This window comes from Cicer arietinum, chromosome 5 (genome assembly GCF_000331145.2).
Source record: "Cicer arietinum cultivar CDC Frontier isolate Library 1 chromosome 5, Cicar.CDCFrontier_v2.0, whole genome shotgun sequence".
NCBI lineage: Eukaryota > Viridiplantae > Streptophyta > Magnoliopsida > Fabales > Fabaceae > Cicer > Cicer arietinum.
Genome location: NC_021164.2, coordinates 64,046,024 through 64,073,732, shown reverse-complemented (window position 1 = coordinate 64,073,732; position 27,709 = coordinate 64,046,024). Strand labels below are relative to the sequence as shown.

Below are 27,709 nucleotides of genomic sequence, written 5' to 3'. Positions count from 1 at the left end.
ACCAATTGACACTTACACAAATACATCAAGAAATATATTATTCAATTTTTGACAAAATAACGAATGTAAAAATCGCTAAAGTAACGTGGGACGTATTGAAACGGTCACATAAAATGAGCGGAGAAAGTCCATAAATCAAAATTGCAATATCTACGATAATTGAGTCCCACGAAATTGACACTTTGTCAGTAGCAGAGTTGCAAGGAAATATAAAAAGTGGCATTAACAGAATATTGGAGAAAAAAATAAAAAGTAAAAGAATAAATTTTGAAAGTTCAAGTGAATCTCAATAATGTTGTTGAATCAAGTCAAATGAGAGAAGGTATAAGTCATGACCATTTCAATAATTGCAGAAGAGGACATTTTAGAGATAGAGGTCGATGAAATTTACAAGAATAGCATGTGACAATTTCAATCAATAGAAAAACATCAATTTATATTCTCTAAATCAAGGAAGATGTGTAAATAGTTTGAGCCATACCAATCGTGGCAGGTGAAGAGACAACTACAATCAATAAAGAAAACATTATAGTTGTTTTCATTATGGAAAATTAGGGCATAAAGTGACTGATTGCAGATACCGACATTAGGCAAACATAACAAAGAATTGGTATCAAAATACTGGTAAGAATTTTGAAAATCCGTAAAATTTATTATTAGCAAGCAATAATTTTTCCAAAGATGAAAATATTTGGTATTTAGATATTTGGTGTAGTAATCATATGTGTGGGAAAAAAAAGAATTATTTTATTATCTGAATAAAACGGTAAGATCTGCCGTAAAATTAGGAAACAGTTTATATCGATTTTGGCGAAAGACCAAATTGCTATAATAAGGTTGAAAGACGAATCTCAAAATTTTATTGGTGATGTTTTCTATGCTCGTGGACTACATGAAAATCTATTGAGTATGTGACAACTTTCAGAGAAAGGCTACACACATGCAGATTCATAATGGTTATTGCACCTTGATTAACAAAAATTGCAAAATTATCACAAAGGTAAGAATGACACCCAACCACCTATTTCCTTTGAAAATTCAACATGAAAGACTTAGTTGATTGAGTTCTATAATTCCAAATGATGATTGGTTGTGGCATATGATTTTTTATCACTTTCATTTTTTTTGGCTTGAATTACTTGTCACGAAAGGAATATGTTTTTGGTTTGTCTGTTGTGCATATTCCAAATGGTGTATATGAGATTTGTCAAATTGGAAAGAAGCATAAAGAATAATTCCCAACTAGAAGATCTTGCAGGGGGAATAAACTACTGGAGATAGTTCATTCAGATTTGTGTTCAGCTGAAATATCAACACCTGGTGGCTGCAAATATTTTATTATTTTTATTGATAATTTTAGTAGAAATACCTAGATACATTTTTTGAAGCAGAAATCATAAGCTTGTGATGTCTTCAAGACATTTAAGACATTTGTAGAGAAATAAAGTGGTCGTAGAATCAAAGTACTTCGAACCGACATAGGCCATTAATACCTTATCAGTACAAATTTATTTGAATAGCATGAATTAAGCATCAATTAAAAATAAAATACACACCTCAGCAAAACGGACTGCCTGGAAGAAGTAATAGAAAAATTATAGACATGGTGAGATGCATGTTGAAAGCAAAATAAAATTCTAAAGAATTTTTGGTGGAAGCAGTTGCTACCGAAGTTTATATTTTGAACATGTGTCCTAAAAAGAGTGTTGAAGAGAAGACTCTCAAATAAGCTTGGAGTGGAAGGATACCCTCATTATGGCACCTAAAAGTGTTTAGATGTATTTCATATGCTCATGTACTGAATCAACTCATAAAAGAAATTGGATGATAAAGGCGTAAGATGTATCTTTATGGACTACAGTTCAAACTCAAAGACCTACAAACTTTACAACTCAGAGACAAATATGATGATTATCAATTGCGATGTGACATTTGGCGAAGGAAGAATGTGAGATTGGTCATCAAAGTGCCGAAAAGAGCCGACCATGATTTCAAATTTTCTATTAACGCGACTTTATGGGTTACAGTTTTGTACTGTGTGAAATCACAATTTTATTTAACATTTATGCAATTTAAACATGATGATCTACATCAATTTTTGACCTATTTAAAAATATTATTATAAAATAGAATTAAAATATGATGTCATACAATGTTGGAATGTACAAAGCTTCATCTATTTTTTTTAATCCATTTTGTGTTTTTATTTTATAAATTTGTGTGTTCATTTTAACTTGATAAGTACTTTTAAAATAAACTATTGCTATGGATAGAAGATGCATTTTTGTAAATAATGAAAACATATTTTTGTCATTTTTATTATTTTTAGAAATGTATACAATTGTTTATTTCAAAAGACATTCTTACATCCTTGTTAGCAAGTAAGTTTAACACATATTTTATAAAATGAAAAACATTTTTACAAAGTAAATCGGTCCTAAAAGTTCATGCGAGATATTAAAATAGAGCTTAAGCTTATTGACATCTTAGTTTATTAGTCAAGTTATAGAACCATACATTACTCACTACTTGATTGCTTCACACTTTTATCAAATAAAAAAGTGAAATAAACTTTTAAATAAACTTTTAGATTTTGTAAGACTTTAAAAAATGTTGGAGTAGACTTTAAAAATCAACTTATGACATATAATAGGTAAAAATCAAATATAATATTTTTAAAGTAGATCAGACACAAACTAAATTAGTACGAACAACCTATTTCCACCTCTATAGATAATAGTCTAACAAACCAAACTACCAAAGAATAGCTAAGGATATTCAAAGAGTTTTATTTAGTTGATCGTATCACATTATTTCTTGATGATAGAAAAATCTTATTATACAAAGTGATAATGTCCTTAAGACTTAATACCCATATTTTAAAATTTGGATCAATGATCAATCTGATCAAGATATTGGGTCAGTAAGTCAATTGTCGAATTAGTGAGTCATTAATTGAATTGCATAACGGTTGAAAATCATATTTATTAGTTGATATAATTTTTTTACACATTAGTTGATATAAAAATGTATTATTTTTTGTGTGAACAATTTGGATTCCGAATGTTAAAAAAAAAACAATTTAAATTATGAAAGAAAAATTATTATTGGTCTTGTACCTCATGAGGTCCTCATCCGAACCAATTATACTATATTGATATGCAGTCCAACCAATCAAACTGATTGGTTTGGATTTTAAAACACTATTTATGATTGATGAAATTAACTTTAATGATTCAATTTAGTAATAAAAAGATAGACTTTTATCTGCATTTTGCAAATTCAAACTTTATTAGTGTCAATGAAATAAGACAAATATAAATTCATTAACAATTATATATTAAGTCCTAATGTTTTCCATGTCTTGGACAAAACTACTATCTTTTCACCATTAATTTCTTTTATTAAAAAACTTATGAAATTAACTTATTTTTCATTTTCAATAAGTTCTTATTTTATAAAATTTATTAAACAAAACATCATGTTTTGGATATTAGTTAATAATACCCTCGCCTTCTATGAAGTATTGAGAAAATTACTCAATCATGTGCAAGAGTTTAATGATCCCAAAATCACACCTCACATATGTTATTACAATACTAAGAATAATGATGATTGTTCATCCAATTTTTCATCCAAAACTACCAAAATTATGCTTCTAGTAGTATTCTCTTTCAATTTTTTTAATATAATTTATTTTATACAATTTTCAATTTTTATGTTATTATCTCATATTTTTGAAGATTCGTCTGAGACAAACACATCTAATGGACCGGCCCTACTCAAAGTGACAAGCAAGCAGCAAAATACCTTAAGTCCAACTCATTTATTTTTGTGTTTCTTTCTTCTTCTTTTCTTACAGCTTTTTTCGCATTCGCCCCACTTCCTATTCTTCCTATTTAATTATATATGTAAACACTTATGTTAAGTGCTTATTTTTATATATATGTTTATCCGAACAGACATCAGGAGGCTACTGTGAATTAATTAATTACTCTCTTTCAAGCATGTTTTAGTCTATTTAATTGATTGAGTTGAGTTTGACTTTCTTTCCATATAATATATATTTATACGAGATAAACTTATTCAGTACACATTATATAATAAATTTAGATATTTTTATTAGTTAAAATTCGTCACATTTTAAAAATAAATTTATTAGTATGCATCGTATAATTGTAAATATATCTTTTAGTTGAAATTTAAATTTAAATTCGTTATATTTTGGGAGTCCGTATTTGTAGCTAAATTCAACATATGGTGGTTGATTTTTTTTAAATATAACAAATAAAAATTAACTTTTTTAAAATAAAAATATCCAAAATTGTACTATATATATATATTTAGACAATAAACATAATTCATTTTATAATCTTGTAGCTTGTTTGTTTGTGCCAAACTTGTAACGTGTTTGTTTTAAATCTGTAATGTCCTTAAGAGGAAACAAATTACTTTCGTTGCCTGTAAGTTTTATCTACTTTAGCTCGCTAATCTTAACCGAATTTGATCCAAAAATAATCATAAAGCACATTCATTGTACATAATTTATATATAAGTCCGACATAAATACTCAGTGAAATATATTTATAAAAAAAATTACTTTTTTTTTGTATTACTTGAAATGATATTTATATTACTTGAAAAATTGATGTGTTTAATTAAATTTAGATCCAATATATTAATATTTCAATTACTTTTTACTTATCTTTTATTTGGATGGAGTAATTATTATCTTCTAAATTTTGTGATTGTGATGAAATCAATTATGTTAAAAGTTCAATTTACCTAATAATTTATATAAAATTTTAATATTACTTTGTATAGATTAATAGTAGTAACAATCTTAATAATTTTAGTCAAAAAATAATAATCTTATATTAGGAGTTTAACATTGCTAGCGATGTGTCAAAGGAAGGATTGTGTTTTTCTTGGTAAAGATTCCTTTCGAAATGGCAGGATACGTAAGCCAAAATATCAAACTAACACACCCAAGACAAAATCTTACCTCATAGTGCTCAAATCGTAATCTAGTTTTGCAATTAGATCGTTACGGTTTTAGATTTCCTATGTACCAAAATATTATATTTTATTTGATTTATCAAATAGAGAATAAAGAAGCAATCAAGAAAGAAAAAAACAATATATTATATATTATTATAAAAATAAAATAAAAAACCGATATTAGATAGAAAAATCGATAGATTATATATGTCAAATTATAGTGCCCAATATATTTTAAATAAATTTAGTCAATAAAGGAATTGTTCGTACGAATGTATATAACTGTTGGGATTTGGGAGTAGATGCAAATTTTTTAAATATGTAATTTCAATGGATGAAAAAAATATTTCAAGATTTTAGAATTTGGTTATTGAGATTTACACATTCAACTTATAATAATAAAATGAGTTTTAGAGAGATCATTAAAATTGTGGAGTATTAATTTATTTTTAGAAGAAGTCAAATCTTTTATTTATATATAAATAGAGAAATTTGTGAAGAGGTGAAGTATTCTCAAATTTGACGTTCGATAATTAAACGAGTTGAATAATCTCTATTTGGGTGATCGCTTAGAGGGTTGAAATATCGCTAACTATGTCCTAGTAAGAGGAGGGTGTGAGTGATCATTTGTAGTGTGAGATGTAAGTGTTATCATTTTTTATAACTCTTAGATATGAAATAGTATTGTATGGTGATACACATATTGCATTGGGTTCTAGATCGTTGTAATTTTATTTAAAATAATAAATAATTATTATATTAAGATATTTTTGTGGATGTAAGTAAGATGTGTCGAACTATGTAAATCTACATGTTTTCCAATAGTAACCATATAAGACTTTTTCAACTATAAATGATACGGTACCTAGAAGTTTAGTTCTTATTTCATTAAAAAAAAAATCTTCATATTTTTGTTTTATAAAGTAAAACTTTATATTTTAAATATAAATTTTATTTGGGTAAATAATTTATTTAATAGTTTATAGTATTAATATTTATGTATAAATCATTTTTTAATATATAATAAAATTAAATCAAATTATTTTTATAAAAGTTATAAGTTCTTTTTACAAATTCTTTTAGTTAGACTTTAAATACTTATACAGTAGAAAAATTTAAATAAACTAATATAGAGTGGTCCATAAAAGGAAAGCATACTACAAAGACTTTGAATTAAGTGCAATAGTGCTCCCTATATAATATATATTTAGTAAACCGACCATTATATGTGATGTGTAAGTATAATTCGTAATATCGATCTTATGTCATCATTTTGTTTTTGAAAGATATTATACACTAAACAAAAAGTAAAGCAATTGTATTATATTTGGGCTTTACATACATTTAGATCCCCTATAATGGCATTAGATTTAAGAAATAAAAATATGAACTCATGTGCAATAGCTTTGCAGTGGATTGTACACTGGTTGCTGCGAAACAAAATCGATTAGATTGATCGAATTTCATATTCATTTTTTAAAAGTGAGATTGTTCGAGAGATTGAATTATAAGATTCACAAATTTTAATATTATTGAATCCATTTAAATATTCTTTTATAGAAAATAGAAATCAATTAGACTGGATATATTTTAGATTCATTTGTCAAAAACGAATCAAAGTAAACTTAGCCACGTATATAAACTTTAATACTATATATATATATATATATATATATATATATATATTAGTATAAGATATTATATTATTCTATTATTTGTTGGTTTTTCAATAAAAATTAATAAATTAAATTGTATTGTATAAAAAAATTAAATTAATTAAATGATTTATTAATTGAATTATATATTTAAAATAATTTAATTAATCAAATTTAATTCAAAAACTAATTTAATAATTTTAATTTCAATTAAGATTATTTTCCTTTAAAAAATTTTAAATTCGTTTTTTTCGAAAAAAAATATAGAGAACATCAAATTTTTTTTTTATAAAAAAATTTAAAATAATTTTTTCATGGAAAACTTTTGAAAAAAAATTTGAATTTTTTTTTCTGATAAGTTTTTTGTTTTTTATTTCAAATAAATAATTGAATGATTTTTTTTTAAAATTTTTATATCTATTTTTTTGAATAAATTCTGCCAAAAGAATTTTGAATTTTTTTTTTTTTTAAATTATTAGAAAATTTTATACGTATGTTTTTTTTTAAAAAAAAAGATACTTTTTTATCAAAAGAGTTAAAATTTTTTTTTCGAAGAACTAATTAAAAATTAACTAAAAACTTATTTAAAATATTAAATTGATTTATACTTAAAACTGATTTAAAAATATATTAAATTTAATTCGAGAGTAATTTTTAAAAATTAAATTAAATTATTAATATAATGCAATGCGATTCAATTTTGCATTACCATTGGTGTTGTTTGGTCTTTCATAGTTCCTGACTTGCAGGATTTCTATGTGCAGAAAAACGTAATTATTTTTTAACGAGTAATCTAAATGGAACTGAATTGCAATTATCTTAATATTTGAATTGAATATAGTATTTGAATTGCAATGATTTTAATATTTGAAATCGAATCGAATAGTCTTTTCATCATCTTTTTATTGCTAACTATAATTTCAATTTTCAGCTAGCATCAACGAGTAATATTATGAAAACATCAACAATAAATATAACGAAATTGTTAAAAATTACTCCATTGTCTTAAAAAAATTGACCACATTTGCTAATTTTACAATAATCTTACTAAATTATCTTTATTTATATTAGCATATTCTCATTAACATATATGTAAAATGAATAATAATAATAACTTAGAAATGATGTTCATAAATATTAATTAGAGAGCATTATTGAAAAATATAATTAAAATTAGATTGAAAACTAAAAATGACGTTCTTTTTTAGACAAAATTTTATGCTATGAAGAAGTATTTATTTCTAAACAAAAATAAATAATTTTTTTATCAAGGATAGAAAATACTTTTTTTTTTAATTTCAATTATAAGCAAAACTAATCTAATTACACTTATATTCCTAAACTCATTTATGAACAAAAATACCTAGTTTCTCACTTATTAAAATATTAGTTATCTGCATTTAATTTTCTTGAAATCACACGTATATTTACTAACTCACTCTTATCATCTCCTCGCACACACAAAAATTAAGGTTTTTTTTTAAACAATAACATTAAGTGCGAATAAATTAGTTGAGTTTTTGTTATATTTATTAGTATATCAAGTGTAAGTAAGAGTCCTATATTTAATGAAAAATTAGATGTTGAACGCTATATAAATGAAATGACTTATATATCCAACGCCTTAAAGTTTTGTATAAATATGTGATTTTTAACTCGTTTAAGTGATGACCCCCAAGTTCATCAAGACTTAATAGTGTATCATAATTGATAGTTGATCGATGTTTGATCGACTATTTGCATCTAAAGTCTTTATGAGAGTGGTGGTCTGGTGACGCGTCTCATTGCTTTGTGGCACCAACAACGGTGCAAGTGTATCTGGATGTAAAAATTTACGGTTGAGGGAGATCAAACCAAGATGAATGAATTTACTCACATTTAAGCGATAAATTGTTGGCATATCATGTGTGAGTAAGAGTTCCACAAGAGATGGAAAAGTGAACATTGGACACTATTGTAAGTGAAATGATTAGTATACCTAAAATTTAAAGATTTTGGATAAAAATGTGGTATCCAATCCATTTGTATGGTTGCTTTTGGTCCAATATGATAATACCTAGATATTCTTATAACTCAATAATATTTTATTTCGATAAATATAGATACTTTTTTGTTTATATTCCAGACCATATAAAGCTTTAAGAATAGTTATTAAATTCATTTAATTTTGTTTATGTAGTCAAATAGTAATTTATGTTTTTCAAATTATTATTTATTTTCATTTGTTTGTGTATGAAAATATATTATTGAATTGTATTTTTAGAATAATATTAGTTATTTTTTACTGCCCATGTTTTCTGTTCAACAAATTTTTATTCAGATAATACATAACCATTTTTTAGAAACAAAGTTTGAATAGATATATTTTGGCATAATTACTTTTTTTAGTAAACAATAGATATTAGATAAATATCTTTTATGAAATGAAATATAAATAAAAATAAAAATAATAATATTAATATATTTAATTTTAGATTAAGATTATATACATAAACTTTTTCTAATTATTTTTTGTTTTTCTTATTTTAAAAGAAATAATAAATTTTACTTTTATCATAATTAATTTAGACAACTGTGAGATTTAATTCACGATAAAGAAAAAATATTTAAATTAACAAAATGATCATTTGTCAATTAAATTAAATTAGAGTTAAAATCTTTTATTTTTTATATTTATATTCCTTCTAGATTGACTAATTAATAGTAATTACATTATTCAAAGTAGGCAGTGTTATGACAGATATAATTTAGCTATTTTATTATGGAAATTAGGTAATTGACTAATACTGAGCTTGTGCAAACAAAAAATTGACTAATATCAAAGAAGTGATTGCTGTAAGGACTAAAAGGGGTACGAAACCAAGTGCCCAAAAATATCTAAATGAGTGATTTACCACCAAAGTCTAAAAATCCCATCTTATAAAGAAAGAGAGAGAGAAGCAAAAAGATCGCAGAACATGCTACCATTGGTCCACCTCAACCAGCATGTGATGCACTTTTCAGAAAAAAGTTCAACCTTACAATGACTATTTATTCATTTATCTTCTTAACTATTTTTATATAACGCAAAAAAAAAACACAATTATAGTAAAAAAAAAAAAAAGAAAGAGCTAGAATAAATAACCATGTGCAATGACAGTGGCAACAAGACATAATGAAAAAGTGCATGAAATAAAAAAATAATATTAAAAATAGCAGCTGTTAAGTTTAATTTTATATGAGTGACCAAGCAAAAGGAAAGTCCTAACCTTTTCCTTTTCACTAAGAAAAGGACATGACCCCACTTCCATTATATTTTTTTTCTTTTTTTTACTCTTTTTGATTGCACTTTTTATCAACTTTGATTATGTCACATTTAACCATATACACACACATCAAACACCATTTTCCATTATTATTCTCCTCTCATCTTTTAATATCTAACCTACAAAAAATATCTATCTATTTCTCTATACATACATTCATACACCTTCCTTTTCTTATCTATCTCAGGTTCTGTCTCTAAACTTAGCTCAAAATATCTAAGCAGAGGAAAGAGAACACACACACACAAAAACTCTCAACTATCTTAAGATAAAAGTTATGGTTTTTTTCTGAAAAAGCAAACCCCTTTTGCTTATAGATCTTGTCCTCTTTCTCTTCCTTGCCGTAAGGTAATTTTCTTACCTTTTCTTAAGATTTTCCTCTTTGCTTTACATGTTTCATGAAAAATAAGGTTTTTTATTTTTCTTTTTTATAGTTGATGTTTTTCTGGGTATGATTTTTTTTTTCTGAGTATTTAAGGCAAAATTAAAAAGTTGAGAATTTTAAGAGACTGGTAATTATTCTGCTATGTTGTGGTTGGATTAGATTAGATATGTTATTCTTGCTGTCTTTGGTTTTTTTTTTCCCTCTTTTTTTGTTCATGTTTCTGTGAGTCTATGATTCTTTTTTAGGGATTTTCTTAAAACTTTTTTGGATTGATCTGCTACTTATAACTTATCTGTTAAGTTTTCATTCTTTGAATTTGATTGTTGTTGTTTTGGTGTGTACAAATACAATAATTTATATATACATGCTTTGAACTTTTTCTTAATATCTTTGATTTTGGCTGCAAGTTTCCATAATCCTTGTTGTATGAAACTATGAATTACTTACCAATTACCATGACATGTATACTATTGTTCATGTTCATAGTTGACAGTAGAATTCCCAATTTTGTTTTTTCCCCCCTCTTTATATTGCTAATTTAATTGATTTGTATTTTGGCAGCTTCTGAATTCACAGTATTGAAATTCTGCTTTTATTATCTGAAGGCTACAAAGTTATAGGACAAAAAGAATCAGTTTAAAGATGGGTTATGTATGTGATTTTTGTGGACAACAAAGGTCCATGGTGTACTGCCGATCCGATGCTGCGTGTTTATGTTTGTCGTGTGATCGAAATGTTCATTCTGCGAATACGCTCGCTCGAAGACATTCAAGGACTCTTTTATGTGAGAGATGCAGTTCACAACCTGCTTTGGTTAGATGTTCTGAAGAAAAAATTTCACTTTGTCAGAATTGTGATTGGTTGGGCCATGGTAACTCAACATCTTCCACACATAAGAGACAAACAATCAATTGCTACTCGGGTTGTCCTTCATCGGCCGAACTGTCTTCTATTTGGTCTTTTGTGTTAGATATCCCTTCTTTGAGTGAAACTACATGTGAGCAAGAACTTGGTTTCATGAGTATTAATGAGAATAGAAGTGCTTGGGTTGCTCCAAAAAACCAGAATGTTTCTGATTCAGATCAAGTTACTGATTTACCTGATATGGATAAGTCTTGGGCTGGTACATCTTCAAAGCCCGAATCAAGCTCAGAACCGCGTTTACTCGACCATTCACCTGGATCTACCAAAGAATGTGTGCCAAAGGTATATCTAAATGTTATTATGACATTTTCAGTGTTTCATATTCAAAATTTTAGAAGCCATGGAGCAGTAGCATAATCATTGGTGAATTGATTCTTTTTGTTGAACTCTCAAGTCTTGTGGTCGTTTCATTGAAGTTCAGGTTTATAATTGAAGTTATAACAATTTCATCAAATTATGTAGCTAACTCTTATTGTTGATCTGCAGTTATACTGTTCTGCAACAAAATGCCCCGAAGAACGTGAAGATAAGGATGATCTGTACGGAGATTTTGATATGGACGAAATGGATATAAATATTGAGAACTATGACGAACTTTTTGGTATGGCCCTTACTCATTCTGAAGAGCTTTTTGAAAACGGTGGATTTAACAGTTTATTTGGGGCAAAGGAGATGTCGGCTGGAGATTCCGATTGTCAAGATGCTATTGCTGCTGAGGTGCTAATTTCTTCACATCCTTTCTCTGTGATAATCTTGTCAAAATCCTGTTTGTTCATTGTTTGCGTTTTTTGTATTTGTTTTCTTTTTAACCGGAGATGCTGTTCAAACATTGGTTTACAATACGCTTTGTTGTAATACGAATGCGATATACATACATATAAGTTGTTAATGTGAATTAAAAAATTATATTATAAAATGAAGTTACTTAGAGTCTTGAACAATTTAATACAAGTTGTATACACCTTCAGTTAATTTTTAAGTAGAGTGCTAATTTCTGTATCTAACTTTTATGTGCAGGGTTCATCAGTTGGACATTTCAATGCAACACAGCCAGCATGCAGCAATGCAGCATCTGCAGATTCCATATTGAGTACTAAAACAGAACCGAATCTTTGTATCACGGCAAAGCAAGCTCAATCAAACCTTTCTTTTTCCGGTATTAATGAAGAGAGTGGTGGTGCTGGAGACTATCAAGATTGTGGTGCTTCTTCAATGCTTCTCATGGGAGAACCTCCATGGTTAAACACTTGTCCTGAGAATGACCTACAACTTCAATCTGCAAACCGCAGTAGCGCTGTTATGCGATATAAGGAAAAGAAGAAAACACGCAAGTAAGTAATTTCAATAATACTTACTTTTGAATGTAAACTTGCATTTACTATTCTTATCTAGAGATTATTGGAGATGTTTCAAAACATCAAATAGTGTTTTTCTCTTTATTTGATTTAACATGGATTTGTTATTTTCTTATAGGTTTGACAAGAGAGTGAGGTATGCATCTCGCAAGGAAAGAGCTGATGTCCGAAGGCGCGTGAAGGGCCGGTTTGTCAAAGCCGGCGATGTCTACGATTATGACCCTTTGAGCCAAACCAGAAGCTACTGAGTATACAGTTTTTAACCATGTTTATTAAAAGGAATGAAACAATTTTGCTGAAAAGTGGATGAAAATTGATGCATTCTTTATCTGTAAAATGACAAACTTTCTGATTTTATCACAGGGATTTAGCTTTCTTCATGGACAAAAAAAGGGTCTAAGAAGGTTGTTTTCAACATTATAAACTCAGAAGCTGATTCTTTGTTCATCACTGCCAAGTATAGCCAAAGTGTTTGGATTATCACACAAAGTGTCCTCTTCAGGCAATGTTAAACTTAGTGTTAAACTTGGCAAATTCTAACTTCTTGATTCTTCTCTAAGAATTAAGAAGTATTGTAGGTTTTTTGTCCTTAGCAGCAATACACCATGTTTGTCATGTGATTATTATGTAAACTCTCATGTGTTATAGAAGTGCCTGAGAAGGCATGATGAGTTTCTTAATTTGACACTTTCAGATTGTATATTGTAATATTTGGTCTCTCTCTGCTTAGACATGGATAGCACAAAATTTACATGTATGCAGTTAGATGTATAAATGCCAAATGGATCTGACCTCAGACAAACTGTAAAGGATATTCAATGGTGTACTATGTATAAAATACGGTACCATGTATGGTATTGGAAATGTACCAATACAAGTTTTGTTTGTGACTTGAGAATTTTGTTGATGCTTTTCAATTGCACGGTTATTTAATTTTCGAAATGCGGTTACACAATTGGCTTATGTCACTAAATGTTGCATTATTATTGGATGTCTGTGTAAATATATTTTTTAGTGACAATGCATCTCAGAGTAAACTATGGACTGAGATTGATTGTAGTCAGCAATCTCGTACTCCAGTTCAGTCAGACACATCTAAATTGTTCAATTAAAATAATTTAAAAATAAATAAAATCAAAACTTAAAAGATCAAACAAACTAGAGGTGTTGACTGCACAAGTGTAACAAAATCCAAATTCTTAAACTATGTGGTTTCAAATTAAAAAAAAAATGTTATTCTAATAATACATCGTATTTTTATGCATAACTTTTTGAAGAATATGTGCTGTTGGAAAAGCCATAGAATATCCGGACCAACCACTGAATTATATGGTGAATGGTTTTATTGGTACCTTTTTCATGGTGTTGTAAAACAGAATAAGTTTGAAAATAATATTAATAAAAAATTTATACTTTTACTAAATATATATCGCTGATACCTTTGTGATCGTGGAGCACTAATAGCATTTCAAATAGTGCATCCCATCTTGAGTTGCTTAGGTCAAATTTACTAAAGCCACCTTCAGTGTTAGTAAATATCCCTATTTTACTTCAATGGTAAACCTCTGAAAATCCAAAATAGAATCTCATAAATCATCTCACATAGTTATACTTTTTTATTTTCATTTTGAAATATTGAATCATTTATTTTAATTAATGCGTAATACATATAACTCATTTGGTACTAAAATAATTTTTGTTTATAAAAAATAATTACTACTTGATCTTTTAGTAGAAATCTGATACAATAATTCAAAATTGACCACACTAGTCTCCGAATTAATTTTTAAGACATGTTGAAGCAGTGAGCTCCTTACATATATATATATATATATATAATAGATTAACCTTTAACTTAACTTCAAATTAAAATAAATTAAGGTGAAGTCAACCCATCATATAAATATTAATAAGTATCTTTAGAACATTTGTTAATAATGTCTTTTATATATATGTATATTGAATTAATCAATAAAAATGTATATTTTATAAATTGACAATTGAAACATGTATTTGTTGAAGTTGAAGTTTAAGGAGACTAGAAGGCAAGAAGCAAGTGCAAGTAGTATGATCGTTCATGGCCCAAAAAGAATAACATGTCTGCCCAGTCTCAACTGCCATCCAATATGAATATGATTTGTCAGAATCAGATATTTTCATTTCATAAAGTGGTCGAGATATTTTCATTTCACAACAAAAACAACAAAACAAGATATTTTCTTCCTTTTTCTAACAAGATATTTTCATTTAACAAAAGAACCAGATATTTTCGGAATAGGAGGATATTTTCAATTTTCACTTGCTTCGTGTTTTCAAAATACTTTCCATTTTTCGTACAAATATTTGCAGACAAACAAAAAACAATGCGAGTCACACTTTGTAATTCTTACGAATTCTTCGAAATTCGTATCCAATTAACTTTTGCAAATCTTCAAGATACTGTCAAAAAGAGGTCAACTAACCCCACCCAAGTTGACTCGTTGTGGCTTGAATGGATTGAAACACCATCAATTGAAGGATTAGTGACTCATAAATATTATTATATGAACAACATTTTATAACTGCTCCAGTAAACTTTAATTAAATAACTAAGACAGTTCGGAATTTGATATACGCAACGATGCAAATGCAGTTGAGTTATAAAAAAATTTGATACTATATCTCAACATAAAATATTATAGTAATATTTTTTTTCTTCCATATCATACATTTAACTCATTCATAGTTATATTTAATTTATTTATAATCGATGTGAGACTTAATCATTTATACTTACGTCCAACAATAAACCAACACCTTTGAGGATAAGTTTGTTTATTTAATAAACAAATCAAGCTCTTCAAGATTTATTAAAATTAACGTCAATAGTATATTTGTATATAACATGTTAATTTTGACGTATTTTTATGACATAGTAAACAATTAAAAATTAATGTCAAAATTTATAAATATAATTTATATGATATTAATTTTTAATTCAATTACTAATTTTGAAAACTATTTGTTCGATAGGATGTCTTGAATGACTATAACTATTATTGTTACTCTTTGGATGTAATTTGATCTCACGTCTCATATATATATATATACACTTATATAATCAAAAAAATTAATTTATAATAAACCTTATTTTAGTACAAAATTAATTTATCATTTTTTATTCTTACTTTTATGATTTTTGAAGAACTTTTTTTTTTTACTAATATGGAAATAGAACTTTAATAATTTAGAATTTGATAGAAGGTAAGTAAAGTAAAATCAACAATTGTTTAAGTTAAGATTCAAAATCAATTCTCCCGATTGATTCGTTCTTAATTGGAGTTCATTAAGATATTAACCACACTTAATCTCAACAATTATTTAGTTACAAAAAATACTTTGTATTATTTTTTAGAGACAATTTTTTATGAAGTGTTTTTTATTTTTGAGTTATAACTATGTTTATAAATTTATTTTAAAAATAATTTAAAATGAATTGTTTTAAATACTAATTTAATAAACTTAAAAAATAATTTCAAAATTTTATAGTATTTAGGTCCTAAATTGGCTAAACAAACAAAACTCAAATTTTACTATTTTAAGAAGTCAAACTCAAAATTTTGTTTAGACTTATTTAAATAAATCAGTCAAGCTTCAACAATTTTATTTTTCACAAGAAAAACTCAAGTTTCAATTACTCGATTGGGTGCTACTTGTTTACATCACTTATTTCATATTTGCACCCAAACAAATACATGGGACAAAACATAAATCTTGCAGGGCCTATACTATGTTAAACGGATCCCGCCAACCAAGTGATCCAATTCAACAATAAGTTTTAATTGAATATGAGTATTGGAATTTATTGTCTTGTACTTTTTTATTTAACTTCAATTTTTTTTATTTTAAAAAATAATAAATTCTATTATAATTAACTCACACAATTGTGAAATCTTGAATTCGATTACGAGACACGACGTTTAACTTAACAATATTAATATTTATCGGTTGAATTAGGAATTAAGAACTCATTTAATTAAATTTTAAATAATGTGAAATTTAATTCATATTTATATATTTTTTTTTTTTGCACTCTCACCTTAAAGTATCAATTCCAATATTAAATAATAGTTTTTCTCTTGGTCGATGTTTCGAGGGGTATTTGGAAACTGTGGAGAATTTAAACTTTTAGACAATTACATTACTTTAATTAAATTTCTTTATTTTTACTCATTTGTTAAAATGGAGTAATTAAAATTTTCATTACTTTCAATTTTCTTATTTGGACAGAGTAATCACACAATCATAAGTGTTTATTTAAAGTTGAGTTTTTTAATACCAAAAGTTTTGAAGCAAAAATATGAATATTAAAAGAAAAATAGTTTAAAATAAAAAATATCAAATAATATTTGACCTCATTTGAAAATTTAGAATATTTGAGGGACTAATTTGATAAAATTAAAAATATAAAGGAATTAATTTATAAATATTTTTTGTCGATTAACAAATCATCGACAACCTTTATAAAATTTGACAACTGATATGAAAATAGTTCACATTTTATAGAAAATAAAATAATTAGTAAAATAATTTTAAGTTCTTAGTTTTGAGATGATGTTTTAAATTCCAAATTAGAGTTTGGAGAGAAGGGGTGTAGAAAAAGAATAGAAAGAGATGGTAGAGTAGCCTCCACATTACATGGAGTTTAATTTTCTTCATTTAACAAAAATGCTCCAACATGTTTAAACTCTATCAAGAGCATTTGGAGGGAGAGTAGCCTCCACATTATAAGTACTATTTGTTTTTTTTTTATATATAAATAAGTATTCTTTATCATCCTCTTTAAAAACTCTTTCAAATAATATGATAAACTTTGTAAAAAATAGTAATTCTTCCATCCATTTGTAATGGTTATCACACGGGAGAGCAATACGACAAGTTTTATTTAAGTGGAACAAGTGCTTCTATTTAGACATTACCAAATCTACACGTGTGAGCTCTATTTTGTATCTATATATACACTATAGAGACCAAACAAACATGTTTGTATTTTGGTCACGATACCCATTTTGTATCCTTCTTTTCTTAATATATATTTCATTTTTTTTATGATAAGAAAAAAATGAAAATAAAAATACAACATTATTATCTATGAATGTAATTATAAACAAATAATAAAAACATGTTAACATAGTAAAAGACTAAAATAAAATTGCTTAAATGGCACTAGCTAGATCTCACAGACCCTTTTCCAGATAATGGGCCAAAGTGCATTTCAAGAGCCCCATAGAGGTAAGCCTCAATCCAACAAAGGATATGACAGGAATCAGAGGATACTTATCGAATCACGAAAGGGACACACACATTATAACTTGTTTTCCAGCTATCTACTATACAATAGTGTCACCAATTTGCCACTTGTAAGTTGTCACCGATAATAAAGAACCAGGCTGGATTAGACCTCTACCAAATATAAATAAAAGAAAAAATATTATATTTATCAAATTATTATTATTAAATTATATTTATTGTATAATAAAAGAGAAGTATATTAAAATTGAAATGATCATTTTTTTTTTCAGATGAATTAATTATTTTGAAAGGAAGATTATTTCTTAAAGAATAATGAAAGGACACGTATAAATTTCCAAACCAAGGGATTCGTCTTATTTTAATTTATTTAAGTTAGGGTCCCCTACCCCTCAACTCAATACCCTTTCTTTGAGTTCATTCATTGACGCCCCCTAACATATTAGCATGCGGATAAATTCTTCATTCATATTCATATTCAATTCAATCACATTTATTGAAGAAATAAGAATTTATAAGGAATGACCGACAAATCCTAGGAATTTTGATGGAGATATCATTTTTTTAAATTATAATTTCAAAATGTCTCACTTTTAAAAGAAAATACAAGAATGCCCTACTTTTTAGTCTCAGTTGCTCATCGCAACATGGGGATGCGACTTGAAGAAGAAGAAAATTTTATGTTAACAGATGGTCGCATCATGAGGATGCGACCTTCTAGTCCTCTTAATTTTTTTTTTGCCATTTGTATTTGTTATTGGGTAAATTATATTTATTATTATTAAATAATTTAAAAATAATTAAAACATTTAAAAATTTAAAATACTATTATAAATAATAATAATAAATTTAATAATATTATATAACTTTTAATAATTATAATAATAAAAAGAATAATAATAATAATAATAATAATAAAAAGAAAATTCTATTAATAAAATAAAATAAAAATACATTCAATTAAAATAAAAAATACATTAAAAAAAGAAAAATAATAATAATAATTTAAATAATAATAATAAAAATAATAATAATAATAATAATAATAATAAGAAAATTATATTAATACATTAAAATAAAATTGCATTAAATCAAAAGAAAAAAATATATCAATTTTGAGTAGATGTGCCAGCTTGGACAATGTTTTTTAGTATAACCAGATACCCGACATGATCCTATTTTGTTGGTAAATTAACACTTAATATTATTTTTGTTAACAATTGAGTTATTGATTATTTAATAAATTAAAAAAAATCAAAATACTATTAATAAAATAAAATAAAACACATTATATTGGAGAAAAAATGTAGTTAAACAAGAAGAGGTTGTTAAGAAATTATTTTATCTGCAAAATATAAGTAACACGTTATTTATTTTGACACATTCTTATAACAACGTCCTCCTATTTTTTGTTTTGGCAAATTATTATAACAACTTCCTCCATTTTTGCATGTTATTATAACAACTTCATCATATTTTTCTTATCTAATAAATAAAAATTAATGAAAATAATTATAATAATAATAATAATGATAAAATATAAATTTGATATATTTTTTACTTCAGTATTTTTTCTTTAATTTAACATGTTTTATTGGTTCAATTTAATTAATTTTATTTTATTAATATAATTTACTTTATTATTATTACTATTATTATTTTTATTAAAATTTAAAACATTATTAAAATTATTATTATTTATTAATATATTTTATTTTTTAAATATTTTAATTATTTATAATTTATTAAATAATAATTAACTAAATTAATAAAATGGCAAAAAAAATATATATATAGTAGATGGTCGCATCCCCAAGATGCGACCTTGTGTTGATGATGAAAAAAAAATGTTTTAGATGGTCGCATCCCCAGATTGCGATCAGCAACTGAGGGACAAAAAAGTAGGACAATTATGTATTTTTTATTTAAAGTAGGGCATTTTAGAATTAAAAAAAAAAAAAAAAAGGATATTCATGTCAAAATCCCCAAATCCTATGCATGATAAATTAATAAATGTAGACAACTTTTCCTTTTTTTTACTTCAAAGACTTTTATGTTAAATTTGTTAATAGACAAGTCAAGGAAATGGCTTACAACTTTTGTATATAATCTCTTTATTTTCGACGCATTAATGTATGTATATATATTTTCATTGATAATTTATTTGGTAATCAAAATATTATTGGCTATTGCTAACGAAGTGAAGTAAATATCTCCTTTTATAAAAAATATTATAAAATAAATACCATTTGTAAAATATAAAAGTAAATATAGCTAATGATAAAATTTAAGTTTTTCAAGTGCACATTGTTACGCACAAGATCTTAAGATGATGATGCAGAAAAATAGATTTCAGAATCAAACACAGAATCCTGATCAACATGAATTGAATGATTTCAATATAATAAATTATAGCATTTTTGTTGGTTTATTCTTCAAACGATCGGCTACACCGGTAAGTTAGAAAAATTGAATTTTGATAAGTTTATTTTATATTAACGTTAATTGAAGTGGAGGCATGTGCAAATGCAATTTGGGGTTTATGGGATTTTGTAAAAAAAAATGTTTTTAGGATGAGAGAAACAATATCACAAAATTTAATTTCGATTGATATATAAGAAGAATTCAAGACACGTGGGTGATTTGAAATAGCTTTTAATCTTGGCCATTAAATTAAGGATGTACAGCTTTTTATTTTGAATAAAATAATTTAACTATATCCTTTAGAAAACTACATAAATAAGGGGACATAGATGTTATTTACATTTTTAATTTAATTTATCTCCTTATCATATAAAATAAAATTTATAAAATTATTCTTTAATTTTACTTATTTAAAAAAAATATTATTCAAATAAAAAAATATAGGTTGTTAATCTACACCAAAAAAATTAGAAGGTGTAGATTAACAACTTACACCTCTTTTGATTATTAATAAATAAAATAAAATTTACAAAACTATCATTTAATTTTATTTATTTAAAATAATAAAGAATAATTTTTTTGTCAAAATAAAAAGCTGTAGGTTGTTAAGTTACACCTTCCTTCTTACAAAAAAAGGTGAATGTAAATTAACAAACATCTCATATATATAAATTGACGTAATAATTAAGATTCGTTCTAAATTTTGATCAATAATATTGAGGTCGTATTTTAAATACTTGATATTTGTAAACATATTTTTGTTTTATGCTAATAATTTAAATGAATTTATTTATATTTTTTTTAATAAATTGAAATTTATTTTGTAGCAATATAGTGCATAATTGAATCAATAAATATCATTTATTTTAGAAGAAAAAAAAAACAGCTCCTAACAAATACAGACTACTAAGGGTCATTGAATTAGAACCGATGAGTTGAATTTTAAAACCTAGTCCAATTTTATTCAGTATGTATTGAATTGGTTTTCAATAGACTAAAAATAACAAAACAAATTATGAAATTTATAAATTAATCTAGATTCAAACTTCACATCTCACGTATAATCCCAATTTTAACTATAAATTAAAATTAAATAATCAATGTTTTTTACTCATTTTTACTTACATGCAAGACGTATACGTAAATTGTAAGTTGAATATAATATTAAAATCTCTGAAAGATAATGAAATGGTAAATGTACATAGATGAAAGAATTATTAAAAGTAAAACAGTGTTCTAGATTTGTATCCAAGATGTATAAAAGAACAAAAAAAGGAAGTAACTATGGTTAAACATATTTTGTCCGGAAATCAAGGAAGTTTAACTATGGTTAAGGAAGCTTTAGCTAGCTATTACTGTTTGTGGGGTTGTTGCTCTATAAAGCAAAAGCGAAAAGGGAGAAACGCTATAACAGCACATCGACACCAATATCACAAACTCACTTCTTAAGTTAACAAATTAACAAGCTTTTCCTGTTCAGTTCATGACCAATACCACAAATCCTCAATTCCTTTCTTTGTAAGTACCAAAAATGCATTCTTTTTCCACTATTCTATTCTGGGTTTTCAATATTTTTCTATTTTTAATTATCCAACATGCTTCTATGAAATGCTAGATCCTATTATCCTAACTTGGTTTCTTTCTATGATTCTTTTGTCTTTCATTGTTTTCGTATGTAAGTTTGATCATAAGAATTTTGGACTGTATTTTTTGCTACATAAAGTTTTTATTTTTTTTATGTAGGTTTTGTTGATGAAGAAGCCACCCCAAATGCTTATAATTTAATCTCGTTTGCTCAATTTTTAATCTGGGAATTTTGACATCAAATATAAGCTACTTGGGTTTTCAAAATTTGTTTTACAAGTGTGTTGTTTGACTGTGTACTTAACTCCTTTGTTCTTGTCTTTTAAAAACACATAATTTTTCTGTGTTTTTTCCCCCCCTTAATTGTTTTAGATTGTAGGGATTGGTTCTCTAGTTTAGGCAAATTTTGCACCAAAATTTCTTTGAAACTAGCTGTTTGTTTCATCCCTGCTATAAAGTATAAAGTGACAATTTTTTATTCTGAACATCAAACTAAGTTTCCCTTTTCATTTTCAATGAGATTCTATTATTCCTATTTCCTTATCCAAATTCTGGTTATGTTGCTAATTGCTATTTCACTAGCAAAAAATAGATATTTTGATCATATAATCCAAGAAAACCAACTAACTATTCTGTTAGACTTTAATCCTGCTCTATTAGTTCAATCAATCCAATCTTTTTGATTGACCATTCAACACAACACCTTATTTGTTTTGTTTCAATTTGATTAAAGTACTCTTTTGATGTATGTGTTTGCAGGTTAACTATCAATTCAACAAGAGACCAAGATTTTTGACATATCAATTCTGTTTTCAATTTCAGCATTTCCAAGTTGTGTAACCATTCATCTTAGTTCTAAGGTACACTATTACCTACTTTGGTCCACAGCATAAAGTGTATCACTAATTTGTTATCCTTCAAGTGACTTTCTTTGTTAAAATCAAAATGGGCCTATCAAGTCTTCCAGCACCATCTGAAGGAATGTTATGCATAATTCTTGTTAACACTGCCATGTCAATATCCATATTCAAAGGCATTATTAGGACTATCCTGCACATTGTTGGTATCATTGCTTCACCATCATCATCATCTTCAACTTCCTCTCCTTCACAAGATTATACCTCACAAAACTCACATGACTCATTTGAATTCCATCTAAGTCCTTCAGATGATTTCATTGAAGAGTTCAGAAACAGGACACCAACACTTAGGTTTGACAGTGTTCGTAGTAGCTGCAAAGAACCTGAACATGATTGTTCAGTTTGTCTCACACAATTTGAACCTGAATCAGAGATAAATTGTTTGTCTTGTGGCCATCTTTTTCATAAAGTGTGCTTGGAGAAGTGGTTGGACTATTGGAACATTACATGTCCACTTTGTAGGACTCCTTTAGTTCCTGAAGATGATGCTTTTTGCTTTTGGTGAGAGCAATGAATAAAGCATGCACAAAACAAATCAAATATAGAGCTTCATGTACAGTTTAGTGTGTAAATGTTTATGACAATTTTGATATTCCCATGGATTTGACTTCTTCTTAGCACTTTGCCTTTTATAATGTAAAGTTAGTGGAGTGTGGAGGATTTTGTTTTCTTTGTTTTTTTTCTCTGTATCTGATGTTGCCACATATGAGATCAGGTATATAGTTTTTGTTTGTCCATAATGCCCTCCTTGTTGTCGGATATTATCCCTATCCCCATCCATTTGATAAGTCTTTTTGTCATTTACATATATATTAAGAAAAATAGGTATTGTATTGTTGTGTATGGATGTTCATGAAATACTTTTTTTTTCTCTAACTTCTAAGACAAATTAGTATATTTACAAGGGTATATTTGAAAAGGTCTTTTATGAACCTTGTGATTTGAAATATATATATATATTTTGGGATAAATCTTTTTCTAAAGTGTGTTTGCTTATAATTAGGACACGTTAGTCCTTCTTCAAATTTTTTTTATTACTATTTTTCAGTTTTTTTTATAAAAAATAATTGAGTTAAAATTTAATCAATAAAAATTGATGTATTTTGTTTATATTACAAATCAATTGCATTTTTGGACCGTGACTTGCACACTTGATGCCCCACTTGTTAATAGACCATATTTAGGCCCCTAAAACAGGTATATTTGGAGACAATTTGGTCCCAAAAACTTTTAAAATCTCAACCAAAGAAGTCTTTCCTCTTCATTTTTCTTCTTTTCTTTTTTCTTCATTAATTAAAGTGTCAAAATAAGTAGATTGTTCATATCTAGATCCCATGTGACATGAGTTGAAATGGAAGTTCTTCAAGTGTTGTTGCCTTTAATCGCAAACGTGGGATAAATAAACACATATTTGTACGTTTCAAATATACACAATAGATATTTTTTTTGGGTGTTTCTAAGAATTTTTTTTATGTAGATTATGATATTCTATCTTTGGGAGTTCCTATTCTTTTAAGTTGGTCCAACCTATAGCTGAATTTTTTTCAGTAGAATGTTATTGGCTTGTTGCAGAGGGACTAAAATGTCTTTTCATATTTTGTGGGATTAATCTATTCATATTTTTCTGTTGTATTGAATAAATAAGTAAATTTATTTATTTTAATGAAAAATTTGCTTTGAAATGAACAGCACCTCATTTGTGATTATTAACTTAGGGAGAATTATCGGAGTGGTATACAATATATCTGTCTAATGCTGACCCCGATAAGAATGGACATGAAGATGTTATGACACCATTGAATTTTTTTTACAGATAATAAATTAAATTTCCACATACTAATAAACGAATTATTGAGTATTTGAGTAAAAATAAATAAATAAACGAAATATAAAAAATTAGGGCCCACTAGGATCATTTTCTAAAGATATGTGAAAATTAGACTGGTAGTGATGATACGGTATATATGTTTTCTTTTTTGTACATTATGACTGGTATATGTGTTTCTTTATCTATATAATGTAAATTTTTGGGATATTGTTACATTTCTCATTTCGTTTTTCACTTCGCTTTAAGAAGCTTTTTACTCTAGTCTTTTTAGCATTATTTTGGTCAAAATATTGAATCTTCCTAAATTCTATTGATTTCAATGTAAATCCATATCTTAATCATCTCCCAAACATGTACCTACATCTTTGTTAAATAAAAAGTTGAAGATTAAATGTTGATAATTACACTTTCAAGTTGAAAACATTTTACAATAGACATGTCTTCTGAATATCATACCAATCTTTTTACTCAAGTATGTCAATATGCCTATCTCTAATCAAATACATCCATAAGATTATTCATTTAATTTCAAATACATATCCCACATTACTAAATATATCATTAAATCCCTACCAATATCAACAAAGGGACAAGCATGATTAATATCTTGTAATTTCTAAAATCATTTTGAAAGTCTAACAAATTCAAGAGATTTGATATAGTCTAACAAATTAAGGGCCCAAATTAGGTATTTACGCACCAAAATATTATGCTGGAATAATACATCAACAAGGTACTTCTGTCATTATAGATTGAAAAGCTTGCATAAGGTCACAAAAAACTTCAGATCTAAAAAAACTGACTTCCTATGGCAGCACTTATCATTGGGAAATTAGTGAATGATTTAATGCTGCATGAGAACTACTCGTCCAGTTATAGCAACAATAGGATCTGAATATACAAGATAAAGCTTTAATGAATAATCCACCCAAAATTGACAACGAATGAAGGGGATTGGAAAGTATCATCTGCCTTGAGTGCAAGCCTGAACTGCCTGGGAGATACACCTACAAAGCCTAATAATTCTTGAATAGCCCACTGTCACACTCTCAGCTGCAGTTCTTATTTGATCTACAAGCGAAGGAAGAGCCTTTTGTTCCCCACAAGCAACAGGATCATATATTTGAGATGGAAGGATCTCTGCGGGATAGGCCCCACTGCTCAAACCATTTGTTAAATTAGTGCCTTTAATTGCAAATACCAAGAAAAATATAATCTCGTGCAGGGATAGCACTAAGACAGCAGATGTAAAAATGGCATTCAAATTGAAGATAATTGATACATCAATGAGCATTGACTCAGCTGAGAAGGGCAATCAAAGCATCATCATATAACTAGATAGATACTAAATTTATGGAAACTTTTGCAGCGTGTGTGTGAAGTATGAATCAAAACTGAATGATCTGAATAAAAGTTGGAAAGATTGATGAACACTCAGCAGTCTCAATTTTCAGTGAATCGTGTACAATGCTTATATGATAGGAACACTCAAGCAAGCAACAGACATCACTTGGTGTGCGTTTGATACATGGTCTAGTAAGTGATATAACACAACTTTTTGTTGGTGTGGTGGAATGCACAATATAATTGAGGGAAAGAAGTGGGAAGAAATGATGGAAGTAAAAGGTTGGGGAAAAGAGGGGACTCAAGGAAGAGTTATTACAAAGAGGAAGAAAAAGTTGGGAATTTTTTACTTTTGGATGATGTGCATTACAGAAAAAAGTTGACTCTTATTTCACTTAGAAACAAAATTCAAGACTTCTGTCTCGTGCTTCAACTTATGTATTGTCTTGTTTCATGACCATTTTTAAATCAAATCAAATATAGAACAAATAGTTGTATTTGTCCAAAACATAATTTTTCAGCAAACCGAACGCATCTTTGGTAACAAAGAATTAACTGAGCAAGGAAAATAATTTAAAGGTGAATGCTAAATTATTGCTGGAGTTTACCATTTTAGGCATGTCATATCGAGAGTCACTTGCACCTTCTTCCCACTACAGAAGTCAATGAAATATAGCTGCAAATCAAGTTGATGAACTGCAACAACAATATGAAAGAGTGAAACTCCTGTTTGATCTAAAGTCACAAAATGGAAGGTAGTAACTAATTCCAATTAATTGGCGCCATCATTTTTGCAGATAAAAGGTTCATTTTATGGCTTTGAAAGTTAAACCGGGCTGGACCGGCCAGTGTGATGGGATAACTGATGAACTGGTGAAGTACTTGGTCTGTTCAATCCCGAAAAACTGACTGATCAAAAACCAGTGGTGACAGGTCAACCTAGTAAAAGAACGAGCAGCAACTCTAATGGAGAATTCTCCATTATAGGTTAATTGAACAAATTATTTTCATTATCAAACTTCATTTTTTAATCCAACCAAATGTATATAGATTGAATATGTTTATATTCCTTATAAAATCACGAATCTTCAAATTTAGTCTCCAAATAAAATTTATTCACTTTTTGCTTTTCTCAGGACTAACAGCGTCTATTTTTTGTAAAAAGTTTTCAAATAGGAACTAAAAGTGAATAAAATTTATTTAGGGACTAAGTTTGGAAAGTCATAATTTTATAAGGACTAAACATAATTAACCCTATAGTTACTTTTCTGAATAAAAGCCTAATGTCAAGTAACAAAGATTGGTATGAGGTTACAAAAGTGGATATGACTCCTCTAAAGTGAGAAATTAGTAAATTGATAAAATCAATGGGATAATATTATAACTACCCATGATTGGTTGTGCATTACATATAATATCAACCATTAATTTATTTATCAACGGTTGATATTACTCACTTTAGTGGAGATTGGAGCCTGATACTACAAAAGCATTTGATTCAAATATATTATTTAGCCTCTTATTATTGACTAACTTTTGTCTTACAAGACAAATAAATGGTTTTAAGGTAAACTAAATTTTATCTAACTTAATTTCTTATAACTGTATACTAATTTATTACTTGATATTATTATATAATATGATTTTAATAATATATATATATATTTCATTATCAACAGTTCAACAATGGTTGGA

General features: G+C 27.0%; 3 protein-coding genes across 8 annotated transcripts in view; 2 read left to right on the top strand and 1 right to left on the bottom strand.

Annotated features, from left to right (window-relative positions):
* Positions 1 to 10,053: 10,053 nt before the first annotated feature.
* LOC101498290 (zinc finger protein CONSTANS-LIKE 9) lies at positions 10,054 to 13,515 on the top strand. 3 transcript variants are annotated; one of them, XM_073369062.1, is made up of 6 exons: positions 10,055 to 10,309; positions 10,908 to 11,552; positions 11,757 to 11,987; positions 12,288 to 12,601; positions 12,744 to 12,873; positions 12,989 to 13,515. In XM_073369062.1, exons 2-5 carry the CDS (start codon positions 10,989 to 10,991, stop codon positions 12,871 to 12,873), a joined length of 1,239 nt encoding a protein of 412 aa, XP_073225163.1. In that variant the 5' UTR covers positions 10,055 to 10,309; positions 10,908 to 10,988; the 3' UTR covers positions 12,989 to 13,515. The 3 variants fall into 3 exon arrangements, with proteins under 3 accessions (XP_073225162.1, XP_073225163.1, XP_012571771.1); XM_073369061.1 differs by having other exon boundaries at positions 10,054 to 10,309; positions 10,952 to 11,552; positions 12,744 to 13,515; XM_012716317.3 differs by having other exon boundaries at positions 12,744 to 13,515.
* An 8,186-nt stretch (positions 13,516 to 21,701) lies between these two features.
* Positions 21,702 to 23,685, top strand: LOC101497536 (probable E3 ubiquitin-protein ligase XERICO). Of its 2 annotated transcripts, XM_012716260.3 has the most exons (3): positions 21,704 to 21,856; positions 22,082 to 22,201; positions 22,682 to 23,685. In XM_012716260.3, the coding sequence occupies exon 3, from the start codon at positions 22,868 to 22,870 to the stop codon at positions 23,345 to 23,347; it is 480 nt and encodes a 159-aa protein (XP_012571714.1). In that variant the 5' UTR covers positions 21,704 to 21,856; positions 22,082 to 22,201; positions 22,682 to 22,867; the 3' UTR covers positions 23,348 to 23,685. The 2 variants fall into 2 exon arrangements, with proteins under 2 accessions (XP_004502109.1, XP_012571714.1); XM_004502052.4 differs by lacking the exon at positions 22,082 to 22,201 and having other exon boundaries at positions 21,702 to 21,856.
* Positions 23,686 to 25,329: 1,644 nt separating this feature from the next.
* LOC101496664 (uncharacterized) overlaps positions 25,330 to 27,709 on the bottom strand; it is an 11,564-nt gene continuing 9,184 nt past the window's right edge. For all 3 annotated transcript variants that reach the window (XM_027334937.2, XM_004502047.4, XM_004502048.4), the window contains exons 15-16: positions 26,623 to 26,710; positions 25,330 to 25,827 (exon numbers count right to left, since the gene is read on the bottom strand). In XM_027334937.2, coding sequence (XP_027190738.1) covers positions 25,635 to 25,827; positions 26,623 to 26,710 — 281 coding nt within the window. In that variant the 3' untranslated portion in view covers positions 25,330 to 25,634. The remainder of the gene's footprint in view (positions 25,828 to 26,622; positions 26,711 to 27,709) is intronic.